This window comes from Lathamus discolor, chromosome 3, assembly GCF_037157495.1.
Source record: "Lathamus discolor isolate bLatDis1 chromosome 3, bLatDis1.hap1, whole genome shotgun sequence".
NCBI lineage: Eukaryota > Metazoa > Chordata > Aves > Psittaciformes > Psittacidae > Lathamus > Lathamus discolor.
Genome location: NC_088886.1, coordinates 2,109,639 through 2,135,829, shown reverse-complemented (window position 1 = coordinate 2,135,829; position 26,191 = coordinate 2,109,639). Strand labels below are relative to the sequence as shown.

The 26,191-nt window shown below is 49.9% G+C and overlaps 4 protein-coding genes across 4 annotated transcripts in view; 3 read left to right on the top strand and 1 right to left on the bottom strand.

Annotated features, from left to right (window-relative positions):
• SGIP1 (SH3GL interacting endocytic adaptor 1) overlaps positions 1 to 15,814 on the top strand; it is a 55,633-nt gene extending 39,819 nt beyond the window's left edge. Inside the window, exons 15-22 of the mRNA XM_065673101.1 lie at positions 407 to 533; positions 9,774 to 9,885; positions 10,246 to 10,401; positions 11,685 to 11,817; positions 12,102 to 12,304; positions 12,981 to 13,045; positions 13,608 to 13,772; positions 14,209 to 15,814. Of these exons, the coding sequence (XP_065529173.1) occupies positions 407 to 533; positions 9,774 to 9,885; positions 10,246 to 10,401; positions 11,685 to 11,817; positions 12,102 to 12,304; positions 12,981 to 13,045; positions 13,608 to 13,772; positions 14,209 to 14,231 (984 nt within the window). The 3' untranslated portion in view covers positions 14,232 to 15,814. The remainder of the gene's footprint in view (positions 1 to 406; positions 534 to 9,773; positions 9,886 to 10,245; positions 10,402 to 11,684; positions 11,818 to 12,101; positions 12,305 to 12,980; positions 13,046 to 13,607; positions 13,773 to 14,208) is intronic.
• Positions 15,815 to 19,942: 4,128 nt separating this feature from the next.
• Positions 19,943 to 22,508, top strand: DYNLT5 (dynein light chain Tctex-type family member 5). The gene is given in 4 exon segments (XM_065673099.1): positions 19,943 to 20,002; positions 20,004 to 20,112; positions 20,219 to 20,343; positions 20,890 to 22,508. Coding segments are annotated over 4 exon segments (498 nt in total). The 3' UTR covers positions 21,094 to 22,508.
• MIER1 (MIER1 transcriptional regulator) overlaps positions 20,948 to 26,191 on the top strand; it is a 64,520-nt gene continuing 59,276 nt past the window's right edge. Inside the window, exon 1 of the mRNA XM_065673097.1 lies at positions 20,948 to 21,029. The gene's annotated coding sequence lies outside the window, so the exon portion shown is untranslated. The remainder of the gene's footprint in view (positions 21,030 to 26,191) is intronic.
• Positions 22,484 to 24,234, bottom strand: INSL5 (insulin like 5). The gene is made up of 2 exons (XM_065673100.1): positions 24,060 to 24,234; positions 22,484 to 22,774 (listed from the first exon to the last, which is right to left on the bottom strand). Exons 1-2 carry the CDS (start codon positions 24,232 to 24,234, stop codon positions 22,536 to 22,538), a joined length of 414 nt encoding a protein of 137 aa, XP_065529172.1. The 3' UTR covers positions 22,484 to 22,535.

Below are 26,191 nucleotides of genomic sequence, written 5' to 3'. Positions count from 1 at the left end.
CCTGGAATCCACAAAGGATCCTTAAGGACATAAAGAGCTGATCCCTGGTGAGCTGGCACGTGATGGGCACTGCTCCCGTTTCAATGCTAAGTGCGTTCAATCCATCTAATGGCCATAGAATTCCCATCCTCAGTGGGGATGGGGACCTCAAACACCCAGACCCACAAGATGTTGGGAATCATCTGGCAGTTTTCTAGGTCCAGACTAAAACGCCATTGGCACTAAAAGAACTGAAGTTGTTCAGGCTTGCACTAACCCAGTGGGGCTGCCCTGGGATGCCAGTGGCACTGGCGGGCCTGGAGGTACGCAGAGGGTTACGGCTTGATGCGAAAGCTTCTGTTTGTTTGATGCAAATGTTGCTGTGCATATTTCCTTTAACCTGCTGTTATTTTATGTTTCTCTACAGTCCAGGCCTTTCAGCCCTCCTATTCACTCCTCCAGCCCTCCTCCGATAGCACCTTTAGCCCGGGCTGAAAGTACTTCTTCCATATCTTCCACCAATTCCCTGAGTGCAGCCACCACTCCCACCGTTGGTAAACACATACAGCACTGCTGTTCTTTCCCCTTTCCTACTTCTGAATGTCCTTCAGTACGGTTCTTTGGGTTGACATTCATTAGCTTTCATCAGGCTTTTAAACGCAAAGAGGGATTTGAGGGGGGGTGTGATGTGTCATGAGCGTGATGCTGCTAGGGAAGCTTGCTCTGTGGCAGCCCCGGATGATGGGGAAGATGACTGGTGAAGGTAGAGGTTGTCACCAAGTGAATATAATGTACATTGTGATTATGGTCTGTACATCTGGTCAAAATAAGCTTTTTACAGCGGGAGATGCTTGTGCCTGGAGGGGAGGGGGGCTGGAAGCCAGACCTTGGGATCCAGGAGACAACTAATACTGTATCGCTTTGAATGACCTAAATTCAAACCTCCCCTTAAAGTGGCAGTGGGAAATGGGTTTTGGAAGAGGCCCTTCCAAACCGTTACCTGGACACAGATACAAGTGCTGTAGTTTTCTTTTGGAGTAATGTCCTGAAAAACATGGATATTGCCAAGCCCCTCTAGGCCTCTCGCTGGGGCCTGGAATCAGAAATGTGAATGAAGTCTGGCTGGCAGCTCCCAGGCTCCATATGCCAGGCCCCCCACTGTGCTTCCCTTCCATCCCTTCCAACCCCTCTATCCCTTCCATCCCCTCCGTCCTGGCTGCTGGCGCTCCCTCCTCCTCCTCCATCCCTGCCATCCCACCCGGCTGCCAGCCCTGCTGCCCCTTGCTTCCCGCAGCTCCATCTTCCAGGAACACCTTCCTCCTTTTTCTTTCCTTCCCATGTCTCCTGTGATGAGCACTCCTGGTTTGCGTGGTGGGGAAGGAGCTCTGCAGTCCATCACTGGTGAGGGCTGGCTGATGGGCTCCATATGGGGAGCTGGAAACCCAACCCTCTGAGAAGCCGAACCAGGCTGGTGGTTGTGTGTGCTCGGCCATGGTCCTGGCTGCAGCATGTCCTGTTGCTGTCACCTTATGAGCCATGGGGAGTGGTGGCATCACCACCCAGCTCCATGTGCCGTGCAGTGGGTGCCATGCCCATGGTGTCCATGCAAACCTTCCCTGTAGGTTTACTGGAGTGTCCGACCTGCGTCTCCGTCCTGTTGTTTGCTTCACTCTCGAGGTGTTGTAGATGCTTGTACCTGTTTGCCGGCTGTTGGTCACCGTCACAGCGTGCTGTGGGGAAAAGGAAGCATCTCAAGCAAGGGGCTGGCCAGCCCCGAGCGTCCCCCGTGTGTCGGTCCTGTCTGTGCCCGTTGTCCTGCAGCTTTGGCTGCTGGTGGTGGGGCTGTTGGTGGCCTTGGCATGGTGGTGAACATGATATTGGTGGAGGGGAGCAGCCAGGCTGAGGACAGGGATAACTGTGCGGTCTTCAAGAGGCAGTGGGGGTGGTGTGCTGGTTCTGTAGGCTGAGCAGGCAACGGGTCCTGCTCTTGGGTTAAAAGTTATTGTTTTTCTCTCTAACACACATATTGTTGTGAACAAAAATTGCTGCTTGATGTTTTTAATGATGTACCCACCCTGAGCAGTGGGGGCTGATGCATTCAGAGTGGGTAAGAAGCTGTGTCCGCTGGCCTCATAGAATCATAGAATAGTCAGGGTTGGAAAGGACCTCAAGATCATCCAGTTCCAACCCCCCTGCCATGGGCAGGGACACCTCACACTAAACCATCCCACACAAGGCTTCATCCAACCTGGCCTTGAACACTGCCAGGGATGGAGCACTCACAACCTCCCTGGGCAACCCATTCCAGTGCCTCACCACCCTAACAGGAAAGAATTTCCTCCTTAGATCCAATCTAAACTTCCCCTGTTTAAGTTTTAACTCATTACCCCTTGTCCTGTCACTACAGTCCCTGATGAAGAGTCCCTCCCCAGCATCCCTATAGGCCCCCTTCAGGTACTGGAAGGCTGCTCTGAGGTCCCCACGCAGCCTTCTCTTCTCCAGGCTGAACAGCCCCAACTTCCTCAGCCTGTCTTCATACGGGAGGTGCTCCAGTCCCCTGGCTCCTATCACTTTCACTGGGGCTTTCCTTGGCAGAGAGATGAAATCATGGCTCTGGGGTCACCCCATGGCAGAGGGACACTGGACATGACAGCCAGGAGCAGCATCTCCATGTTTTGCCTTTCCAGCTCCACGCAAACAAAGCAGTGGGTGCCTTATTGCCAGGATTTGGCCTGGGATAAGCTGAACAGGGGGCAGGCAGGGGCAGATGGGGCATCTCCCCATTCTCCCCACCAAGGTGGCCAGGGCGAGGGCAGGCAGCGGTGCTGGGTGAGCATCCATTCAGCACTCACCTCGCTGTGCTGGCTGCAAACCCATCATGGGTTTATTGCTTAGAATACAAAGAAGATACGGTAAAAGGTGTACAGGGCAGGGAGCAGGGATGTCTGGTCACAACAGCGGGTCAGGGACCTCTGGAGATCCCATGAGAGCACTTGCTGCTGGGTCCATCTCCCCTACACTCTGCATCTCTTGTTTTCCATGGCAAAGTCTGAGGAAATTAGTCCAGAGAGCATGTGGAAGAGTTATTCCATAGAATCATAGAATCGTGGAATGGTTTGGGTTGGAAGAGACCTTAAAGCTCCTCCAGCTCCAACCCCTGCCACGTGCAAGGACCCCTTCCACTGGAGCAGCTTGCTCCAAGCCCCTGTGTCCAACCTGAAGACTGCCAGGGATGGGGCATTCACAATTTCCATGGGCGTTCTGTTCCAGTGCCTTTTCCTTTACTTGTCCTCTGTGCTGGTCTGGTTTGCTTTCGTTGTGGTTGCATGTGCAGTCTGAATAAGTCATAGCAGGGAAAGAAGCTGTTCTTCCTGTGTCAGCGCCTGTTGCTCTTCTCGTTAAGATCCTTCTCTGTCTCTTCCCGTTGTTAAAAGCGCTGCTCGATTTCATTTGGGATTCGCTTTTTCATTCTTGTTTTGTTTCCTTTCTTTTGCGTTTCTTCTGCTTGTGTTATCAGAAGATGATGCTTTTATTGACAAACTGCCCACGTTTGAAAGGCGCTGTGAGACGCCTGCAGGTACTGTATTAGCAGGGCACTATCAAGACATCTTGGCTTTGGAGTGGGGAGGCTGCGGGCACCCTGCGCCCCGGCACCCATCGCTCACAGCACCTTGCATGACAGTTTCTGAGTGACAAAAAGGACTTTGAGGTGAAACACCATCACCTCCTGAGTTCAAAAAGGTTAATTTAACAGCTCAAAACATCGTTTTCCACCCCTGCCCTTAGTTATTTGGACAGGACTTGTTATCCAGTGTGGCTCTTGAAGCAGTTTGAGTGCAGGGAGCTGGTAGTTGTGATAGGAAAGGGAAACTTCCAGCTAGGCATCTCCTGCTCTGTGTGTGTCTGTTTATCCGCAAGTTTTATGTCCTGAAATGCAACACAAAGCACCTATGTTTCACTGTCACCTATTCTGCACACCGGTGTGGCATGCGGCTCAGCATCCCACTGGGAAAACGCTGTTGTCTGAGACATCACCGGAAGTGAAGAGGATAAGGGCATGGTTCCTAAAATCAGTGCAGTTAGAATACGCTATTGGAGTGCATGAGCCAAGAAGCTGCTTCTACTCTAGACAAAGAAAGAGAAACCCCCCTGAAATCCTTACCAAGCAGGCAAAAATACTCTTCCATCTGGGCTTCCATAGCTTTGCTTTCTGCTTTCTGTTTCCTAAGCCAAAACCAGAGTTTCAAGCCCCTCCTTTCCTTGCACGTGAACGGCTTGCAGTGCCTCGTCCCCTCCCCGTAGCGAGATAAATGACCTGCTCTGTGACTCACACTGTGTCCTTCTCTCTCCCTCTCCTTAACCTTTCCCATCCCGCTTCAACTCCCGGCCATACAGAGAATGAACAGCCTTCCCTCGTTTGGTTTGACAGAGGAAAGTTTTATTTGACTTTCGAAGGTAAGTTGTGCACAGCATACCCGGTAACCACTTGCTTCCTTGCCCTTGCTCTCTGACTCCCGGGGTTTCCTTCCAAGGCTCCAGTCCGGCTTTCCATGCGAAATGCTACGGCTACTTAGATGACATTGCAAGTTGGATCCGGAATCATTTTGATTTGTGCTATTTGTCCTGATGATCTGTTTCCCTGTTTATTCATTCAAAACCAACCCAAACAAACCAAAACCCAAAAGACTCTTCTCATACTGAGACTGCGGTGGAAACCAGAGAGCCAAACCGCTTGCACTGCCGAGGAACTTGACTCTGTCAACCAGGGCTTCCTTCTACTCTCCCTTGCGAGCTGCTCATCACCCTGAGCAGGCTGTGGCACGGTGTGGTTAACTACAAACCAAAGGGTGACGGGTTCTTTGCCAAGCCTGGGCCCCCTTCCCATTGGATTTTTCCATGGTGAGGGCTCGGAGGTGTGCCGCATTGCCAGCAAGCATCGCTGAAATGCCAATAGTTTGTGCTGCTGGGGTGGCTGGTCAGAGGTGTTGTGAGTTTTGGGGTCCCTAGTCCGTGAGAAGCCTCTTTGGGGAGGATGCAGGGGGAGAAGAGCTTGTTTTGGGGTGGATGGCAACTTCTCTGAGCAGCATCACATCTTGGACAGGGCAGAGGCACCAGTGCTGGGCAGCCAGCCTTGCTTGAGAGCCCTGAGGCTTTGAAATAAGCTTCGTCCCACAGACACCATGCCAACATGTTTCCTTATAAAACAGCAAAGCAGGGAGGTTTGCTAGCAGCAGGAATCGGTGCTTTAAAACCAGCTTTGGAGCTGCTGTAGTACTTGCAGGCAGAGCTGTGCCGGGGCTAACTGGAGATGCTAATGGCACAGGACATACCAGAGGATGGATCCCATTTGTGATCCATAAGTGTGTCCCTTCCAGTAAACAGCCGGATGGCTGGGATTTGGGATTGCACTGCCTGGCTGCTGAGCACGGGCTGCTTGTATTTATGGAGCAAACCCCGTTCTGGTGAGCGTGAAACTGTAGGAGCAGCAGAAGGCAGGGATGGAGGTGGTGGTAACCAGGAGAGTGGTTTCTTTTTCCCTTCCTTCTTGCCTTTTCATCACCCACAGTGGCTGGGTCCCAAGGTCCCCGTTTGATGTTCCCCATTCCAATGTCAGCTCCTGGCATAGACCTGGCAGGGGGCCATGGAGGAACAGCTCATGCTGGGTCAAAGCAGCCACCTTTGTATCCCTCAGTAGTTATAACCTGGCACCGTGTTTCCTCTGTGTTTTCTTCTCCTCCTCACTCTGTCTAGCACCAGCACTGTGAGAACATTTAGTATTTGGGGGTTTTCCTATGGTTTTGTATGTCAATGTTTTGGAATGGTATATCGGAAATCTTATACTTTGTCCTGGCAGTGTGGATGGTCTGGAGCAGGAGGTGGGCTTGTCCAGGGAATGCTGGCAGGTTGTGAAACAGGTTGTTCTAAGCCCCTGTGTCCAGCCTGGCCTTGAGCACTGCCAGGGATGGGGCAGCCACAGCTTCTCTGGGCACCCTGTGCCAGCACCTCAGCACCCTCACAGGGAACAGCTTCTGCCTAAGAGCTCAGCTCAGTCTCCCCTCGGGCAGGTTCAAGCCATTCCCCTTGGCCTGTCCCTACAGGCCCTTGTCCCAAGCCCCTCTCCAGGTTCCCTGCAGCCCCTTTAGGCACTGGAGCTGCTCTCAGGTCTCCCCTTCAGGAGCCTTCTCTTCTCCAGGCTGCCCCAGCCCAGCTCTCTCAGCCTGGCTCCAGAGCAGAGCTGCTCCAGCCCTCGCAGCAGCTCCATGGCCTCCTCTGGACTCGAGCAGGTCTTTTGGATATCTTATGTTTCTGGGCTTGGGTCTTTCTGTGTTTGGATCTGTGTATCTGCAGAACACAGGGCAGCGTGTTCATGTGTGATGAGATATGGTGGGGTTTGGTGATGCTGTCCTGTATGCAGGGGCAGAGCTGCCTACGAGGATCACTGGTACTCAGCCATCCTTACTCCATGTCTGTATTTTCCACCTTTGTGTAGGGAAAATAACACAAATGAACCTGGTGAGCTGCATATGGCTGGGTCCAAAGCTTCAGAAAGTGCTGGGGGTTTTTCCCCTCCAGGATTACCAGGTCATTTTGCCAAAAGGAGAAGTTTCTATAAATGACTTCTGAAGCAGTCACTGAAGCTGGATTTTTGGTGGGGACGTTCCAGGGGAACCAGACTTGTCTCTCGAGTTTCTGGAAGAGAATTCTTGGGTTTAAAATAGATTATACTTTTCTTTTCACGTTAAAGTTTTAATTGAAACAGTTGTTCAGTCTCTGAAGCCATTAAGAGAAGAATATGAGGTTCACGAGGGAAGTGTGGAGGGAACTGAGAGCCGGGAATGCCAGTTACATCCTCCTGATCTTTATGCAAAGCCAGATTGGAAATGTGGAGGATGTTTGGTTGCTGTTCATACAGACTCAGATTTTCAAAGGCCACCTGAGCCTGGTGATAGAGCTATGTGAGATGAGCTGGTTTATTCTTGCACATAGGATTTTCATTCTGGAGAATGAAGAAATCTCATGTACATGCAGAGAAATGAGTGGAAGAAATGAGACTGAAAATCAGGGGTAAGGCACATTGGTATAAGAGATGCTAACCCCTCATTTGATGTCCCAATGCAGGGTGTAGGCTAAACCCAGCTGGTGCCAGAGCACGTATATTCAGGAGGTGGCTTTTTTCCTCTCCCAAATAACAATGATTGCATTGCCAAGGATCACGGGGTTTGCTGCTGCTGGATGGTTAAAGACCTTCCTCTCACCTTCCCTGCTGAGATTAACCCAGTGTTCCCCTGCTGAGTGATACCTCCAGTTTTCTCCCCTCTATAGCCAGTCTGTACTGATGGCTTTGAATCCCGTCTGTACTTCTGGGTGGATGTGATGAGAATATCTCACTGTGTTCAGCTGGATTCTACGTGCTGTGGGGTGGCTGCTGTGTGTGTGGAGCGAGGCTGTGCTCCCTGATAACCCATTAGTTGTGTTGTGGAAAGAGTTTATACAAAACATGTTGCCTTTGCGTGGCTGGCACTGATGGGAAGTGTCAGCTCTTTAACAGGATGTTGGCCACGTTCCTGATGGATGCATAGCTCGGGGCTGGGGCCTCAGAAGCAGAAGGCTTGGGGAGCCCAGGCTGCCTCCCTGGGGTCATTAGGATAATTAATGTGTGTGTGGTGATGGGTCTGTCCTGTGTGTGTGACATGCTCGGCCTGCCCATCCCGGGTGCTGGGACAGCCGGACGCGCTGCCCTTACTGAGCATCACTGTTCCAGGCCATGGCTGAAATCACTCCCCTGAGTCTTTTAAAATGTATGTCCAAGAGGAGATGTGTGGCTACATTAATTTTTTACACCCTTTTAGGCTCCATTAGACATTGGAAGGGAAAATCCCAGCACTGGAGAAGCTCACGTGTGCCTCTGTGAGGGAGTGGCTGTGTTTTTATGCATTAACTCACTGCCTGCATGGATGGATTTGTAAGGCAGGAGGAATCCTACGAATGCCACGTTCTTTCACAGTTAATATATCACAACTCAAAGTGTAATCTAAGTGACAGAAGCACTTTCCTCAGGAAATGTTCCCAATCCTGATTCCCTGCAGCCAAACCCTATTATCTACTCGCACAAAACATGCAGCGGTGAGCCAGGCCCTCACTGCACATCACACAAAACCCACGGCAGATTGCTTAGATGCAAAGAAAAAAGCAACAGCCAACAGGGCAGCGGTGGGAAGCAGCAGATAAAGAAGGGAGGGGGTTATTTCTGAGGACAGCCTGAGCAGGAGCTCACCAGAAACAAGCCGCACTTCACTCAGTTGCTTTCCTCCACTGCCTGTGGAGGTGCTGCCGTTCCCCAGGCCAGCATTTAATGCTGTATGGCTTGGGCTGAAGCTGACCCATGCTTGCATGCTCTGAACAAAACCCTGGGCTCACTTAATAGCCCCTTTCCACCTGTCTGATTCAGACACTGTAAATGAAGGTAACAGTAAAGGGGGTGTCAGGGTCTCTGGGGAAGTGCCCCTCCAGAGACTTTCGCCATTCCTTTTTAGCTGGTTTTGGGTAAAACAATAGAATCATAGAATCATAGAATAGTTAGGGTTGGAAAGGACCTCAAGATCATCCAGTTCCAACCCCCCTGCCATGGGCAGGGACACCTCACACTAAACCATCCCACCCAAGGCTTCATCCAGCCTGGCCTAAATCCTTGTGCTTAACCTGACACATAGACTGTGATACTAGAAAGGGTTCCAAAATGATACATTGCAGAAAAATATGAACTGGTGATGCTAGCACAGGGCTGGTGACCTCCTGAGGGCTTTTTTGGGTGCCCGGGGGATCAGCACCATATGCATTGGGTGAGTGACCAGAAATTAACCCCAAGCTGATATTCTAGCACTTTCCTTGGGGAAAAGAGGAAAGTTTTGCTGTGCCAACAGTCCACATTGCTCTTCTCTTGGTGGTGGGCACAGGGAGCAGGACATTGCTCCCCATGCAGGGTCTCCAACATGCCCACAGCTTCTGGCGTCCTCTTGCAGTGCTGCTTTCATCTTCAGTTGTTGTTCAGTGACTGGAATTCCTGGCCAGCAAAGGGAAACCTGTGTGTGATCATGCAGGGATGAATTATTTAGAGCCTGGCTAGCATCCATGGATATGCAGCCACGACCAAAGCAAACTTTTCCCCTTCTGCTGTTACTGTGGATTGACAGCTCTGGCTTTTGCACCCAGAGTCCCCATGTTCTCCTTTGCAATTCCAGATTTATGACGATTTGCAGATGTGCTCTAGTGTGCCGTGGGCTTGGTGGGGTGAGCAGGGGTTTGCCAGGCAGGAAAGGGGAGCATGCCAGGGATTGCAAGGTCTCCCTATGGTTGGGGCTGCTGTAGGCAGGATGAGGGCAGGAAACCCACTGACATCCCACTTTCCCACAGGCAACTTGAGCTCTCCAGCCAAGCAATAGGGAACCTCCACAATCCCTCCTGCTGGAACCCAGAAACCTACTGCAAAAACTGTCATGCAAAGCCTGTTGTGCGGCAGCCCCTCGGAGCCGTGCCGGGGGTTTGCTGCCCTGCATGCTGCTCCTGCCTGGGCACCTCTGTTATTTCTTTGCTTGCTTGAGCAGTTGGGAGGGAGAAAGATCGTTTCAGAGCGTTTTTTAAGCCTCACCCAAAGGCAAGCCTGGGGGACTTGTTGCTATTATTTGCCCATAAAGCTAGGCTGGGGCTCATGGGGAGCACCCCTTTGCCCTGGTGCTGGGGGGAGCAGTGTGGGTTCTCTTTGCAGGTAAGAAGTGGAGGTTTCTGCTCTGTTGCAGGCTCATCGCGGGGCCCCAGCCCCCTGACCATGGGGGCACAGGACACCCTGCCCGTCGCTGCTGCCTTCACAGAAACGGTCAACGCATACTTCAAAGGGGCTGACCCAAGCAAGTAGGTGCCAACCGGTGGGGTCTGGGCGTTGATATGGGGGGTCCTGGAGGCAGGACAGGCTTAGGGTGCTGTTGAGGTGGGGGTGAGTGTGGGGAGGGGGAGGAAAAGAGGTGCTTTGGTCTTGGTGTATCAGTTCACCAGGCAGAGGTCCAGGCTCAGGATGCTCATGGGGCATCCCCATGAGCATCAGTCCCCATCCCTAGCAAGTGGCCAGACTTTGCTCGCTTTGGTTTAGGACCACAGGAGGTCGTTCCCCCAGTGTGGTGGGAGGGAAGCAGGGGGCTGTCACTGCACTGTCCCCTCCTGCTGCATTTTGAGCCCCTCATTTCCTCCCCCCTTGGTGTCTGTTCGGCGCTGCAGGTGTATTGTGAAGATCACAGGGGAGATGGTGCTGTCGTTTCCTGCGGGCATCACCCGACACTTTGCCAACAACCCTGCTCCAGCGGTGCTCACCTTCCGCGTGCTGAACTACAACAGGCTGGAGCACGTCCTGCCAAACCCCCAGCTCCTCTGCTGGTGAGCACCCACCCCACCAGCATCCCAAAGGCATGCGGGTATCCAGGAAAGCAGGGTGCTGCGCAAAAACACATGGCCCGGCAGGATCAACAGGTCGAAGGAGGTGATCCTGCCCCTCTACTCTGCTCTTGTGAGACCTCACCTGGAGCACTGTGTGCAGTTCTGGTGTCCTCAACATAAAAAGGACATGGAACTGCTGGAACAAATCCAGAGGAGGCCACGAGGATGATCAGGGGCTGGAGCACCTCCCGTATGAAGACAGGCTGAGGAAGTTGGGGCTGTTCAGCCTGGAGAAGAGAAGGCTGCGTGGGGACCTCAGAGCAGCCTTCCAGTACCTGAAGGGGGCCTATAGGGATGCTGGGGAGGGACTCTTCATCAGGGACTGCAGTGACAGGACAAGGGGTAACGGGTTCAAACTGAAACAGGGGAAGTTTAGATTGGATCTAAGGAGGAAATTCTTTCCTGTTAGGGTGGTGAGGCACTGGAATGGGTTGCCCAGGGAGGTTGTGAGTGCTCCATTCCTGGCGGTGTTCAAGGCCAGGTTGGATGAAGCCTTGTGTGGGATGGTTTAGTGTGAGGTGTCCCTGCCCATGGCAGGGGGGTTGGAACTGGATGATCTTGAGGTCCTTTCCAACCCTAACTATTCTATGATTCTATGATCTTCCCTGGAGGCCTGCCCTGAGTTGGGGAAGCAGCAGAGAGGCAGGATCCCTTCCCGGAACTGCTGCTCACGCTCTGGGGGTGCAGCCCAGCACACAGGGGGGTTCAAGAGCACATTGAAGCTGGGTCATGGGGATTTTCTCCTCACGCAACACCCCCAAGTCCTTCTCCTCAGGGATGCTCCATCCAGTATCCCCCAGCCTCTGTTTGTGCTGGGGATTGCCCTGACCCAGGGGCAGGACCTTGCACTTGGCCCGGTTGAACTTCATGAGCTCCTTATTTGCTGAATACCCCTTCTGAGATCAGCCCCTTTGCCAGGCAGAAGAGCATCTGCAGAGAGGAGCAAGTGCTTTGATAGGGTTTGCTTCTTTCATGCCTCGCTCTGCTCATCAGACCTCCTGTTTGCAAACCAAGATGACCAACAGGTTGCATCTGCTGTTCCTCCCTGGATGTGACTGAGGACAAGCCAGAGATGTGTGTGAGGAAGGGATTATTTCCCTAAACGTGGGGTGGGGTTATTGCGGTCTCAGCTGGTGGCTGGCGCTGCTGTCCTGCATGCTTGGTGGAAAAGCTTTCTTCTGCTGAGGTGGCTTATGCAAAGTGTTAATTCTACCTCTGTGCAGTGACAACATCCAGAGTGACACCAACATGAAGGAGTTCTGGGTCAACATGCCAAATCTGATGACTCACCTGAAGAAGGTATCGGAACAGAAACCACAAGCCACCTATTACAATGTGGATATGCTCAAATACCAGGTAGGAGCTTTATTGTAAGATAAAGCTATGCCAAAAAATGTGTGCTTAACTTACAGATGTAAAAGATGGTATTTCCCTAGTGCAGAGGGGAGATAATGTGAGGTGGGGGGATGTAACCCTTCTGTATGTCACTAGATTGCCTGATTTTGAGCCCAGTTCAAACTTTCCTATGAGAACACAGGGTGTTGTCTCCTCTGAAACCAAATGCAGTTACTGCTTCTATAAAATGGGCTTTCTCCCTTCACCCCTATGGAAACTAAATGTTTTTTCTGTCATTTTGGAAGGTATCTGCCCAGGGTATTCAGTCTACTCCATTAAACCTTGCAGTGAGCTGGCGGTGTGACCCTGCAAGCACTGACCTCCGCATCGACTACAAATACAATACAGAGGCAATGACCACACCGGTAGCTCTAAACAACGTCCAGTTCCTCGTTCCCGTCGACGGAGGAGTAACCAAACTTCAAGCTGTGCTTCCTCCTGCTGTATGGTAAGAACCGCTCCCCTGGGGAAGAGCTTGCTTGCCATTTCTGCCATGCCCCTGCTTAAACCAGCTCTCCTGGCTGCAGGATCCTGTGGGATCACCCTGGGGAAGGGGCTGTGGGTGGGGGAATGCTGGGGACCCAGACCTGTCCTCCTCTTGCACAGGAAGCATGCAAACCCAATTGGGTGCTTTTTTCTTGCCATTCCCACAAGCAAAGGGTCAGGGCTGAACACCCAGAGAAGCTGTGGCTGCCCCATCCCCGGCAGTGTTCAAGAACCTCAGCCTGGTTTGTGTGGGAAGGGACCTTAAAGCCCATCCAGCTCCAACCCCTGCCACGGGCAGGGACCCCTTCCACTGGAGCAGCTTGCTCCAAGCCCCTGTGTCCAACCTGGCCTTGAGCACTGCCAGGGATGGGGCAGCCACAGCTTCTCTGGGCACCCTGTGCCAGCGCCTCAGCACCCTCACAGGGAAGAGCTTCTGCCTAAGAGCTCAGCTCAGTCTCCTCTCTGGCAGGTTCAAGCCATTCCCCTTGGCCTGTCCCTACAGGCCCTTGTGCAAAGCCCCTGTCCAGGCTTCTTGTAGCCCCTTCATGTATTGGAAGGCTTTTATAATGTCTCTCCTGAGCCTTCTTTTCTCCTGGCCAATTCTCTCTGAGCCAATTCTCCTCTTGATGTGTTTTTAGGAATGCTGAACAGCAAAGGATATTGTGGAAGATCCCTGATATCTCTCAGAAGTCAGAAAACGGAGGTAATCCTATAAATGTTCATGTTATTAACTTTGAATAATGAAATCAGACAGTAACCTGTTTATCACGCCTGCACACAAACACAGACACACAGATGCCTGCTGGCACTTGCCAGGGAGGGAGCTGTTTAAAGCTAGGAACAAAGCAGTGGTATGCACTGCTCGTACTGTTTTGCCAACAGCTCTGGCATCACAGATGGGTATTAACACACCTGGTTTGGACATGGTTGTTTGCCATGTCTTATGCTCCTTTGACCCTCTGCGTTGAAGTCTGATGTCCCATGCTGCATCCTGGTTGAGGAACCATAGTGCTTCTCCGCATGTAAGTGATGCAGCTCCTCTGCATCATATCGCGGCAGTGTCTGAAAAGATAAAATCTGCTGGGACGATGAGGGGGTTTGCTCTGCCCCATCCAGGGGATACTGAGGAGTTGGGTACCACCACAGCAGTGTGCTTCACTTGCAGCGCTTTGGGCATCTCATCGCCTTTGCTGGCACACACGGCTCGGGGATGCACAGAATTCCCCTCCGGCCTTGTAATGATCTCATGGGATTTTAAATTGCAGGTGTGGGGTCTCTGCTGGCCCGATTCCAGCTCTCGGAAGGGCCCAGCACCCCGGCCCCCCTGGCCGTGCAGTTCACCAGCGAGGGGAGCACGCTGTCCAGCTGCGACATCGAGCTCGTCGGTGCCGGCTACCGCTTCTCCCTCATCAAGAAGAGGTTTGCGGCAGGTAGGTGCCTCATTGGTGGCTCCTCTTGGGATCCGTGTCCATGATGGTCCCCTCCACTCTGCTGGCATGCCTGGGACTGCCCCTGCTGTGTTTGTGTTGACCATTCAAGCACAGAGGTCCTGCTACATCAGGGAATGACAGGGGCTGCTCTGTGGCAGAAGGGCAAAAGCTCCTTTGCAGGAAATAAATCCTGCTGCTGCCTGTGAGAGCCTTGAATTTCATGGGTTCTTTTCCACTCATGGGTCCTGCATGGAGAAAGCAAGGGCTGGGGATCTCCAGGAAGAGCTTTTGCCCCATTGGTGCACAGAAATACAAGTACTTTTCCATGTGCTGCTCGTGCGTTGCCGTGTGTGCAGGGTCTGGCGGAGGCGGGTGACCATCCCCCAGGACTCAGGGCTGCTCTGTCACCACAGCTGATTTCTGATCCCATTTCTAGGTAAATACTTGGCCGATAACTGAAGGAAGCTTATGCAAGTCTATGGAAAATAATATGGAAAAATACCCAAGGACTGCTGTGCGTGGAACGGGTTTTAATTACAGTTTAAGGAAAATGAACTAAATCCTGCACTCGGGACATTTCTGTTGGAAGTGTCGACAACTTTCAGCATTTCTTTTTTCCTTGGAAAACACCGTCTTGACCAGTCCTACAGTATTTACTTCTAGATGTAACATTGTTAATGGTTTTAAAATGTAATTATTGTATTTGTAAATTGTACTCATTCCAGTAAGGCTGTATTTTGGCAGTTAGACACTTGAGTTTTAGCATTTTACCATTCATGAAATGGATGTAATTTAAACTGTGGTATATAAATTTAATAGTAGTACTGTTGAATGGCACAATGCTTACAGAGGTAGATTACATTTTGTCAATATATACGATTTAAATACAATACTGATAGCTGTTATGAAGGGGGTGCCTCATCAAAAGAGAGTTAAGTACAACTGACATGCTGATTTATTTTTACTTCAGTCCTTGGTACGTCTCACGGTGATGAATAAAAAGCTCTACCTTCAGGTTTAGCTGGTTTAACTCCAGATGGATATTGATGTAAATGTGGAGGTTCCTAATTCAGTCTCCCAGCAAAATGCAAGGGAAAAAGTCACTTCAAAGAGTATTTCCTTCAAATTTCCATTACAAAAAACCTCCTTCAAGTGTTCTCCTGCAGCCACAGATTAACCTTCAGGAGTGCCAGCAGGGAGTGCATGGGTGATAAGCGCCTCTCTCTGCTTAGTGTCCTTCCCTTTTGCAGGGATGCAGATAAGGAAATGAGCAGGCTAAGAGGCTGGGTAGTAAATCTGAGCTTACAGCACTGCCTGGAAATGTGATTGCTGTTTTTACGGATGTGTTTCCCAAGCAGCTCCCAGTTCTTTGGTTGCACTTCTGTGTTCCTTTCCTTGCTTTTCCTGGTTTGGTTATTTTTCCCCCATTTTTGAAAGCCCCATGGGTTTAGGTAATGCTAAACTGGAGGTTGTGGGGCGGAAATTGCCCCTCTGCATTTTCCCTGAGCCGATGTGGGCTCCTGCACCTTGTGCTGCTCATCCCTGTGCATGGCCTGGGAGAATGTGGTGATATGGGGGGGAAAAGTAGTGATCTTTCCAAAATTAAATGCACTTGCTGTTCAGATGCACAGAGAAGCATGGGAGCGTCTGTTGTACAGGGTGCTGGGACTTCAGAAATGTGTACGATGACAAATACTGCTAATTTTACAGTCGCAAATGTTGCCAGGATCAGGTTTGTGCATTTGTGTTGGAAAACTTCAGACTGTGCGTGTTGGGAAGTGCTTGCTTGCAGAGCAGTTTGGAGGGATGTAAGAAAACAGAAATCAATGCCCATCTGAAAAGAAAATAAGAAAATCTGAGATATTTCAGTTCTAAGGTGACTCCTTTGTACGTTAGGGTGGTTGAGTTGCGTGGTTGCTCCCAAAACAGAATCATAGATCCCAGACTGGTTCATCTTAGAAGAGACCTTAAAGCCCATCGAGTTCCAACCCCTGCCACAGGCAGGGACCCCTTCCACTGGAGCAGCTTGCTCCAAGCCCCTGTGTCCAACCTGGCCTTGAGCACTGCCAGGGATGGGGCAGCCACAGCTTCTCTGGGCACCCTGTGCCAGCGCCTCAGCACCCTCACAGGGAAGAGCTTCTGCCTAAGAGCTCAGCTCAGTCTCCCCTCGGGCAGGTTAAAAAGAAGATTAAGCACAATTCAGTTATGCAGCTTCATTTCCCTTTGCAGTTTTTGAAAGTCCACTTGCTGGTACTCCTGGATGGGGTGTTCAATTCTGTTAATAATTTTTCCCCTGAAATAGGAATCCGTATAAACTGTGTAACCTTCCCCTTTGTGACACAGGGATATAGGGCAAAATATAAGGATCAGGTTTTGCATAGTCAGTAGATGCTGTGTACAATTGTTATAAACTCACGCTTCCAAAAGAGATCTATATCGTAGTCCAGAAAATTAGGATTTTGTAATGTAAATATTACCAGAACATAGCTATTTTATTTTATATTTCATTTGAAAGACAAAGTGTTTACATTAGCATTGGGGTTTTAAATGCTTTTTAAACAAAAAAGCCCATAACCCAAAGCTTCCCAGCCTGTCCATTTGTGCTGTCCCACAAAACAGAGGTAGCTACTACGGGTGTGTGGCGGTGCTGGGATGCAGCTTGGGTAGAGAGATGAGAATGTCCCGTACCCATTCTATATGGTCCCCTTCCAGCCACCAGCAGGAGACACCAAACAGCTATTCCCAGCCTATTACACTGGGATCAAAGCCAGCAGTTTGGGACAGTTTGGGATGTTTTTGTGTACTGCTTTTGCAAGGTTTTTGCATGGTGGTGTAGTTCAGTAGGTGTTTGCTCAGGAGTGTTGGATCATGTGTCTCCCCTTTCCCTCCCAGCATGACCTTTGTGAGGAGATGCTGCTCCATGTTGATGGTTTAGTTTTGCTGCCTTACTGGTGTCTGAGCAGTGGCAAAGCGCTCCAGGGATGGTTATTTTGTCGGCTGCTTCATACAATCCCAGCCTGGTTTGTCTTAGAAGAGACCTTAAAGCTCATCCAGCTCCAACCCCTGCCACAGGCAGGGACCCCTTCCACTGGAGCAGCTTGCTCCAAGCCCCTGTGTCCAACCTGGCCTTGAGCACTGCCAGGGATGGGGCAGCCACAGCTTCTCTGGGCACCCTGTGCCAGCGCCTCAGCACCCTCACAGGGAAGAGCTTCTGCCTAAGAGCTCATCTCAATCTCCCCTCTGTTTCAGACCAATGTCCTCTAACAATATTTCTTAGTAACTATGAAATTGCTCAGTACTATGAGCTACCAAATACTACCAAATAATAAGCTTTTAATTTGATTTTTGTATCACACGCCTGTTATAATCTTCTTCTATTATTTTGCTAGGAGGCCACTGTTCATTAAACTCCTATTCCTGCTCAGCGGGTATGAGTTCTTAATGCATACGTGTGTGGATTCACTCCCAAAAGCTTTGTCACATGAGCACGATCTCAAACTGAGTAAGTTACACAACTCCGGATGCAGGTTGGACTTAATGATGTTAGTGCTGTTATTTGGTATTTCGGTTAATTTTGTCTTCAGCATGCCCTTTCAAGATTTATCTATAGGAGGATTTTAAAACATAGATGGCAAAGAGAAGTTTTATGTTAAAATGCCATCCTGTTTTGGCAGGCAGGGAGGGATAGGGAAGGAAAGCAGTTTCCTTTTGCCAGGCACATGGCACAGTGCATCACAGAGGAATTCTGCTCCGTTTCATCTTATCTTTGGAAATACAGCCCATGGGTCTGTTACCCAAGCACCCAACATCTACCTGATGAAACCACTTCAATACACTGAATGCGGAGTGATTTTCCCCTACCCTTTTCTTGGTTTTACTTGAAAATATCTTGGTTAAAATACTTCATTTTGGGAGCTTAGTGTGACCAAATCTGTACCATCACTATATAATAACTTTCTCAGTAAAAAATTACTGTCTCAAAGATTTAATTTCATAACCAGAATTCTTTTCTTTCTCACAATTTCGCAAGGAAAATCATTTTTGCAGAGTTGGGAAGTTTTTATGATTATCAGTATTTCAATTCTTATCTCATTGCAAGAAATACTCCCTACTCTGTGTGACCCTATCCCTTTACGAGAGACTGCAGATAATGCTGCTGACAGTTGCTCTTAAAATCACAAGCATTCAAAGGTTTGCACTTGAGCAGGACTTCAGGCCAAGCAGTATGTGATAAAACATACCAGAATATCTTATTCCTGTTAGAAATCCCCCTTTCTGGACATGGGGTGAATGGTTGCAGACATGCCATCCGGCTGTTGGGACTGTAATCCACGTAGAGAGGGGTTTTCCACTCCAGGATGCTCCAAGGTTGATGAAATCACGTGGTTGCTTGGATGGCATAAAACATCTGGAGATGTCAGTTGTGGTCTGAGAGAGGGATTGGGTTGGGCTCTGGTCTGCAGCTCCGGGTTGGTGGGTGAAGGGCACAGGGCGCAGGAGAACCTCACTGTGACACCTCTGAACCCAGAGGATGCCCCGGAATCGAATTGGATTTCCCCAAGTATCGCCCTGTATCATTTTATGAACTCCCTTGTGTATAAAATGTTTATAAATATTTGTGGATTAAGATGCACAGGTCTATTTTTAAGATTTAAGTTAATTAATGGCTGGCCTTTTTTGCCTAAACGTGCAATGAGATATATTATACCTTTAGTCGACGATGGCCTAGGTACTGCTTAGTCTGTGATGAAAACTTTGCTGCTTACCTACTGTTCTCAGAGAAAAAAACCACTGTAAAAGCCGTATGGGTTTGTTGCACACGGACTCTCGCAGCAAAGCTTTGTATTTGACCACTGGTAATATGAATGTGTTGTATTGACTCGTTGAAGATAATCATGAACCAACATATTTTAAATGTTTACTTGCCTTATAGGGTAGAAGACGACGATGTGGATATCGTTTTTTTTGTAAATAATGTTTTTTATAAATGTCTCCCCTCCATTCCCCCCGTCGCCCATTTCACAAAATCTTGAATATGCAATTATTTACCATGCCTAACGTTGCAACAAACGAACCCCCGCGTCAGAACAAAGTTGATGAATTCTATACATCAGAACCACGTTAAATCCCCCACTGAGCTGCAATTTAAATGTGATTATTATTTTTTTTTTTTCCTTGAAAATAAACAAAAATCTGTAAACCACGACCTTTTCTGAGTGAGCTTTGCTTGCAGGTGCGGGAGTACCCGGAGGAGCGGAGCAGAGCTATCAGGGGCTACCATGTCCCTGCCCCAAATCATCATCTTTGCTGGAGCTATGTGTAGCATCCCGGCTTGGGGACACATTGGGGGTGGTGTGGGGGCAGATGTGGGGAGATGGGAGCCACACAGGCTGAGAACGTTGGGGCTGTTCAGCCTGGAGAAGAGACCTCAGAGCAGCTTTCATTGCCTGAAGGGGGCTACGAGGATGCTGGAGAGGGGCTCTTCATCATGGACTGCAGTGATAGGACAAGGGGTGATGGGTTCAAACTGGAGCAGGGGAGGGTCAGGTTAGATACTGGGAAGAAGCCCTTCCCTGTGAGGGTGCTGAGGCGCTGGCACAGGGTGCCCAGAGAAGCTGTGGCTGCCCCATCCCTGGCAGTGCTCAAGGCCAGGTTGGACACAGGGGCTTGGAGCAAGCTGCTCCAGTGGAAGGGGTCCCTGCCCGTGGCAGGGGTTGGAGCTGAAGGAGCTTTAAGGTCCCTTCCAACCCAAAGCAGGCTGGGATTATACTGTTCTGTGATTCCCGGAGACCATGGGGGTGAGTGGAGCCTGACAGGATGCATGGAGTCTGTAGGGACATGAGGCATCATGGCTCTGGGGGCTTGTGAGGACTGAGGGGACTGTGGATGCCATGGGGACGCGTCAGGGCTGTAGGCACATGTGGGGACATGCGAGGCCACGGCTGCTCATGGGGGCTATGGGCGTATGTGGGGTCCTGCGGAGGCCGTGGGTGCCCATGGGGGTTGTAGGCACACATGGCGACCTGTGGAGGGCATGGGGGTCCTGAGGTCCCACAGGGGCCATGGGGGCACACAAGACCCACCGCGGCTGGGGGCCCTGCACCGGCTGCTCCGGTCCGCGGAGGCGCCGGGCGCTCCGAGCACACGGGGCCCGCGGGGACGGAGCCAACATGGCGGCCGCCCGGCTGCGCGGGACGGGGGCCGGCAGCGCCGCCCCGCGGCCGCAGGGAGCCGGGAGCCGTGCTCCGGCGCCGGCCGCCCCGCCGCCGCCATTGCGGCTCCCCTCAGCAGCGGAGCGGGATGCAGGGCGGCGCGGCCGGCAGCGAGCCCCCCCCGTTTGGTAGGTCCCAGCGCCGGGCGCTTCGGGTCGGGACGCGGCGGCCTCTGGCTTCAGCGCGGTGTTTTCCCTCAGGAAAGCGAGCTTAACCTCCCCGCCTGCCCCTCAGGTCCCTCCGAGCGCTTCCCGGTGGCGGCGGTGGATGCAATCCTGAGGGACGTGCTGGGCAGCTGCCTGCGGGAGCAGCCCTACGAGCCGGTGCGGTGCAGGGAGATGGTGAAGGACATCGCTGAGGTACCGCTGCGGCCATTTTGTCCTCACGCCTCGACGGGGTGTGAGGGAGGAGGCCCTCGGCGCGGGGCGGTCCGCAGTGTAGCTGTGAAGTGTAAAAGTAACGCTGGGGGAGGACAGGGCGCACCGAAGGTTGCTCTGAGGCGGGTGTGGGTTTATCCGAGTGAATGATGAGGTTGGTTCGAGTAGCGGTGGCTCTGGCCGAGCACATGGCGTGGTAAAACCTGCACGCCGTGGTTGCTGTGCCCGGGAATATCGTAACTAAATCCAGGTATGTATCAGACCTCTTAAGAGCAGCATAGTTACCGTAGTGACTGCCCTCTGAGCAGTGGTAGGTGTGCAAACGCCTCCTCAGTTAAACCCAGGCTTGTTGCTGAGGGGAGACTGTCCTGACCCTTCATTCTCAGCTGATTTGGCTCAGAATTGCTCACTGGCATTAAAAAAGGGGTGCTGTTTGCTCTTCCTTTCCCCCTGTAATCGGGTAACCGCTTATCTGTACAGAGGAGAGCATGCTGTTCACTGCGGTCTAAACTTGGTTTTCTCTTGCAGGTCATTAAAGCGCGGGTAAAAGACCTGATGATACCCAGGTACAAGATCGTTGTGGTGACACACATTGGGCAGCTGAACGAGCCGAGCATCCAGATCGGAAGCAGGTGCCTGTGGGATCCTGTGAGCGATACGTTTTCATCGTACGTGTTCAAGAACGCTTCACTGTTTGCTCTTGCAAATGTCTATGCTGTTTATTTTGAATAAGGTAGAGTTTAACAGCAGCAGAAATTAATATCCAGCCTAACTCTCCCTGTTTCTGTTGCGGAAAAGGGTTGTGAAGGACCAAGGCAACTTTCACCTTTGAAATGTGGTTACCATGAGCCTTCCGGTGGTGAATGTAGTAACTGTACTTCCCAGAGTTTCCTCTGGGACGTGATTTGCCGTGACATACTGGTTTGCACCTGATTCTAGCTGCTTTCAGAACTGGGTGTCCCTGAAATACTTTATTTCTCCCTGAATTTGCTCTTACTGAGTAACCCCAAGTAGAAAACACAGAGGGATTTTGGGAAAGTAAACCAAAAGCATTTTAAAACTGTCCCTGTTAAATGGCAGCTGCAGGCAGGGAAACACATGCTGGGCCTGTGGCCCTGGCCCCATGCACATACTGTGTTGCAGATGCTGTGTCCCATCAACCTGTGATAACTTGGTGCTGTGACTTACCCTGCCCTGCCTGGAGGCCAGGGGGGTATCTTCAAACCTTCCTGCTGAAGAGAGGAAAGGAGAATGAGCCATTCTGGCCTGGCTCCCCTTGCACCCTGAGTACAGAAAAGGTGGCCAGGAGAAGGTGTCTGGTTCTGATTTGAGGAGACTAGCTTAGTCCCATAGGGTTTGGAATCAAGTGGAAAACATCTTCAAACTATATCATGTTTAAAGTATATAGATCTAACATATCTGGGCCCTTCTGTTGAAGGTGCTTGAACCCAGCAAAGAAAAATTGAATTGGGGTTCTCAGCTGATAGTTACCTATAGCTAAGAGAGGAAGTACAGCCCTGGGAGCTCGGAAGTGTGTTTCCAGTCTCCCTGGGTGCAGGTTAACTGTTCACTTGATAGGACCTTGTATAGTCATTACTGGAAGTAGCTGGAATAGGAAATTTATCCTGGCTATTGCCTGCCCAGTTTGGGGCTGGTGATGGCTGATGGCAGCCTCTGCCTGCTGCAGCCCTTCCCTGCTGCAGTAGTGGGGTCTGGCTGACTTGCTGCACTGTGTGGTACTCCAACAGAGCTGTCTGCATGGCCTGGGTTTGATTCTGGTTCTGAAAAAGGACTTGTTGCTACCCATATTTCACAGCTGAAACCTGCTGCTGGGCTTTCATAAGAGAATGAGCATATAATAAATTGCGTGGTTTATTGCATTTTATGTGGAACTAGAACAGTAGTTAGATGGAAAGAGATATTTGTACTGATGACTAGAAGTTTAATTCTAAACCGCTGTGAGAAGACTTTGTGGCATCCAGGCATTCCAGCCTGAACTGTCCTTGCAGCGTTTACTAGCTTGCACTACATTGAACATTCAGCCTTTACTCCCTAGTGTGCTCCAGAGAATAAAGCTACGGTTCAAGAATACAACTGAAATAATAGTGGTTTATGTCATGATTATTTATTATGTGAAAGCCATAACATCAAACCTCATCAACATCTGCTGTGTTTCAGCACAGGGTGCTGATATCCCTCTCACTGCAGCCGATGCTGCAGCAGGATGTGAGCAGCTTAGCTACCTCACGCTTTTGCAGCATAAATGTTTTCCTGGAGTGCTGCAAGTCCTGCTCTGTCTCAGGCTTGACATTGTGGATTTCTTTGCTGTCGGTCTCCAGACTCTGGTCTGCGTATGTCGAGGGGTCAGCATAGCCATTGTTCTCTTGTGAGAGAGGCAGGGGATTTTCACTCTCTGGCACATAAAAATTAGAAGTCATGGAATCATGAGCAGTTTCTAATAGTTATCTTTACTAGAAAGACAGACCAGCCTATGGCCAGGGAGCTGAAGGTATTATCTATGCTCTGTGTTTCCAGTGTGAACAACCAAGATGGACCAGATCACTGACTTTTTACCGGGGCAGTATTAAAATAGATATCTGAATACCCATTCTGTGATTAACACGTTAAAAAAAACAGTAATTCATGGATTTATATTAAAGAGTGTTCTTTGTAGGTGCAGTTGCCTTATCGGTCTCACACTCATATATTTGTTTTGAAGGGTAGAACTGTGATTTGATGTGTCAGTGGCACCTGACCAGCCTGTTAGCCTGGAGCTGTGTGTGGGTTTCCTGAAAAGCAGGTGTTAAGGCATCAAAATACCCCACAATTCCAAAGTTCTGGATGTTCCAACTTAAGTTACACTTGCAATTTGCATTCGTTTTAAATACCATGGTACAAGTGGGCACTGCCTCGTGGAGTTTGTAAAGGTGCAGTAGTTCTCTGGCTTAGATTAGCAGCAGGGGTTTCTTCAGTAACGGACTCAGGCAGGGTGTTGCAGGTAACATCACTTCTTATGTTTGTTTAAAGCTGCCACTACGATAGAATTTTCTTAAAAGGCAGAACTTACTGAATGGAAGGTGTAGAAATCCTCAGCTTCTCTCATCTGCCTCATTTAGTTTCCTTTTTCTAGTTATTTTAACCTATCAGAGTTAGAAATTACTAGTAGTAATTGCCAAATTTTCTGACTCTATCTAAAACTGCTAATAAATACAAATATATACACTACCACATGAAGGTACTTAAATTGCAGAGTATGTATTTAACATACTTTAATTATAATATTATTAGGTTGTAAAATAGTTTCTAGTGGGGAAAGCAGTGTGTCCTACTGAAGACAATGGTAAAGAACTTGCATGGACTGTGCAAAGCTGTCCCTGACATTTAAAATGTCATGGCTATAGAGATTCCTGGGGGTAGCCTTGGCCTTAACTCATGGTTTCTCAGGTTGATTTGGAAAGTCTCATTCTAAATGTGTTTTATTTAAGCTATGCCAAGCAAGCTGCAAGGAAACAGTAGACTTTCTGTCTCCAGGCAGACCCTGTGATGTTGGCATCTGAGATGTGCCTGTTCAGGGGAGCAGCAAGAGCCGAGGGCACAGCTCTGCCCTTGTGCAGGTGACATGGTTCTTCTGAATCCCCTTGGAGCTGGGCACACCTTCCAGGGGGCAATAAGACTGTAATGCATTAATGAGTACTTACCAAACAGGTACTGATAATCAGTCAAGTGCCTTTTCCACCGAGAGCCGCCGCAGGTGAAGACTATGGCTCTGACAAAGTCTCTCCCACAGAGCCTCATGCTGTTCCCTTCACCTTTGCCTTCCTGTGCTGTGATCAGGAGTGCAAGTGAGGCCAGTGCTAGCACTGTGCCCCTCATGCTGCAGACGGGGTGCTTGGAAGCTGGTGTTGGTGAGGCAGGAAGGATCTGCGAGGCCAAGGTGGGGAGTTCTGCCGCCACACTCACCTTTATACCAAGGGCCCGTCCGCTCCACTGAGTAGCGGCTCATTCTGAGGATGACTTAATGTTTGCTGAAAACAAGCTGATGGCTTGTTTCCTTCCAGTGATGTGATGTTTTATGTGCATCAGGATTTGTGCTGGGATTTTGGTCAGGTATTAAAGCCTCCTTAAGGAGTTCCTTATAGAACTGCTTTCCTATACAAACATATGTGGTATGTATAACACGCTTTGAGGGTGCAGGCTGTTTGATACCATTGATGTGTATGTTCTGCAGAAGTGAGAGGGTGCTTTTACATGGTTTGTAGATAATGAGTGTCATCCCTGTGTATTTCCCACACAGCATACAGCCTCTTCCCAGTCATGCCTGTTACTACAGTTTGAGTGGCATCAGGTCTTTTTCTGTTGGTGATCACAAACTAAGAGGGATTTAACTCTTGTGATGTCTACAACTGTGTGCTTTTGCATTACCTCTGCCTTGTTCTTTGTCAGGCTGGTAACTGTGGATGCTTTGAAGTAACCTATCAGTGCTGGGCAGTCATTCACAACAAAAGTGGGGGCTCATGCAGGCACCAGAGCCTGCAGATGCCCTGCTCTGATTCCTGGTGTGCCGAGTGGTAGGATGCGATCCTGCAGCACATGGAGCTGGCTGTGAACTGGCTATGACAAACTGTACAGAGTGATGGAGTTGGTTGTGAGTTTGCATCCGTAGGTATTTGCCTGGAAGTAGCACCAGTGCAGCTGCAGGGCTCAAATGTCTCTGCAGGGAGGCCTGTGGATGTGGCCCATTTCCAAAAAGGCAGGGAAAAGAGGAGATGGCTCTAAACAGAGCAGGAACAGCTACAGATCAGGGTTCTGGCTGTCTTTTTGGTGGTAGCTGAAAGACACAAGTGGGTTTACTGGCGCAGGGTGGAGTGGTGTTACTGTGCTCTGGGACCAGAGGTTAGTAGATTATGAGAGTGGTCCCTTCCTGGTGCTTTGGATGTTGTTGGCTGTAGTTGCCATCAGCTTCTATAAAAACATATTGCAATAAAATGCCTTAAGGAGAAAACTTGGCAATTATGAGGTCAGAAATTCTGTGATAAGAACAAAATGCAGGAGGATCTTAGGAGATCTCAAGCACTTCCTAGCACCACGAGTGTTTTCCAGCACCATAATGTTCCAGATGACAAGTTTACACTGTGTAAAGGAGGAATTACAATGTGTTACAGCCTTGACAGAAAGCTCGTTTTTTACTGGTAGCATCAGTAAGTAAACAGTTAGAACCACCAATGGAAAATATGTGGTGTATTTTGTTCAGATCTGTAATAATGGTTAACACATGATTCACTTTAATGGGTGTCCTTCTTTGAAATGCACAAAGATTAATTTTATGTCCAGGGTGAGCTTGCACAGTCCTTGTAAAATGTGCAGAATGCAGGAGGAAGTAAACGTTAATGCCTTACAAATGGTCTTTAACTTCAGTGATGTGTTTAAATGTTGGATGTTTATTGGCAGGCTAATGAGAGGGTCTGAATGCTCTGTATCAATGAAATACATGTCTCAAGATGTAATGCTTGAGGGAGCAGGCAGCTATGGCCCCCATCAGCTGGTGGGCAGGGAGCTTTACAGCCAAGCTTTGTGTCACCCCGCTCCTGTGACAGAGATCCTTGGTCTTAGTGGCTCATCTGTAGAAATGCTCTGTATTTTCTGAGAGCAGTCAGGCTCTGGAAGTTCTCTAAGACACCATGGTCCAGCAGCCTGGACACTTATGTCATGTAAAGAGCTTTCTGAAAGTGTCTGTGTGGAACACAGTGAGTTTAAATGGCAATTTGATATTACCCTAATTCATCAGAGGGTGAACAAGGTTGGTCTTTCCTTGTGCCTGGTGTATGCTGGT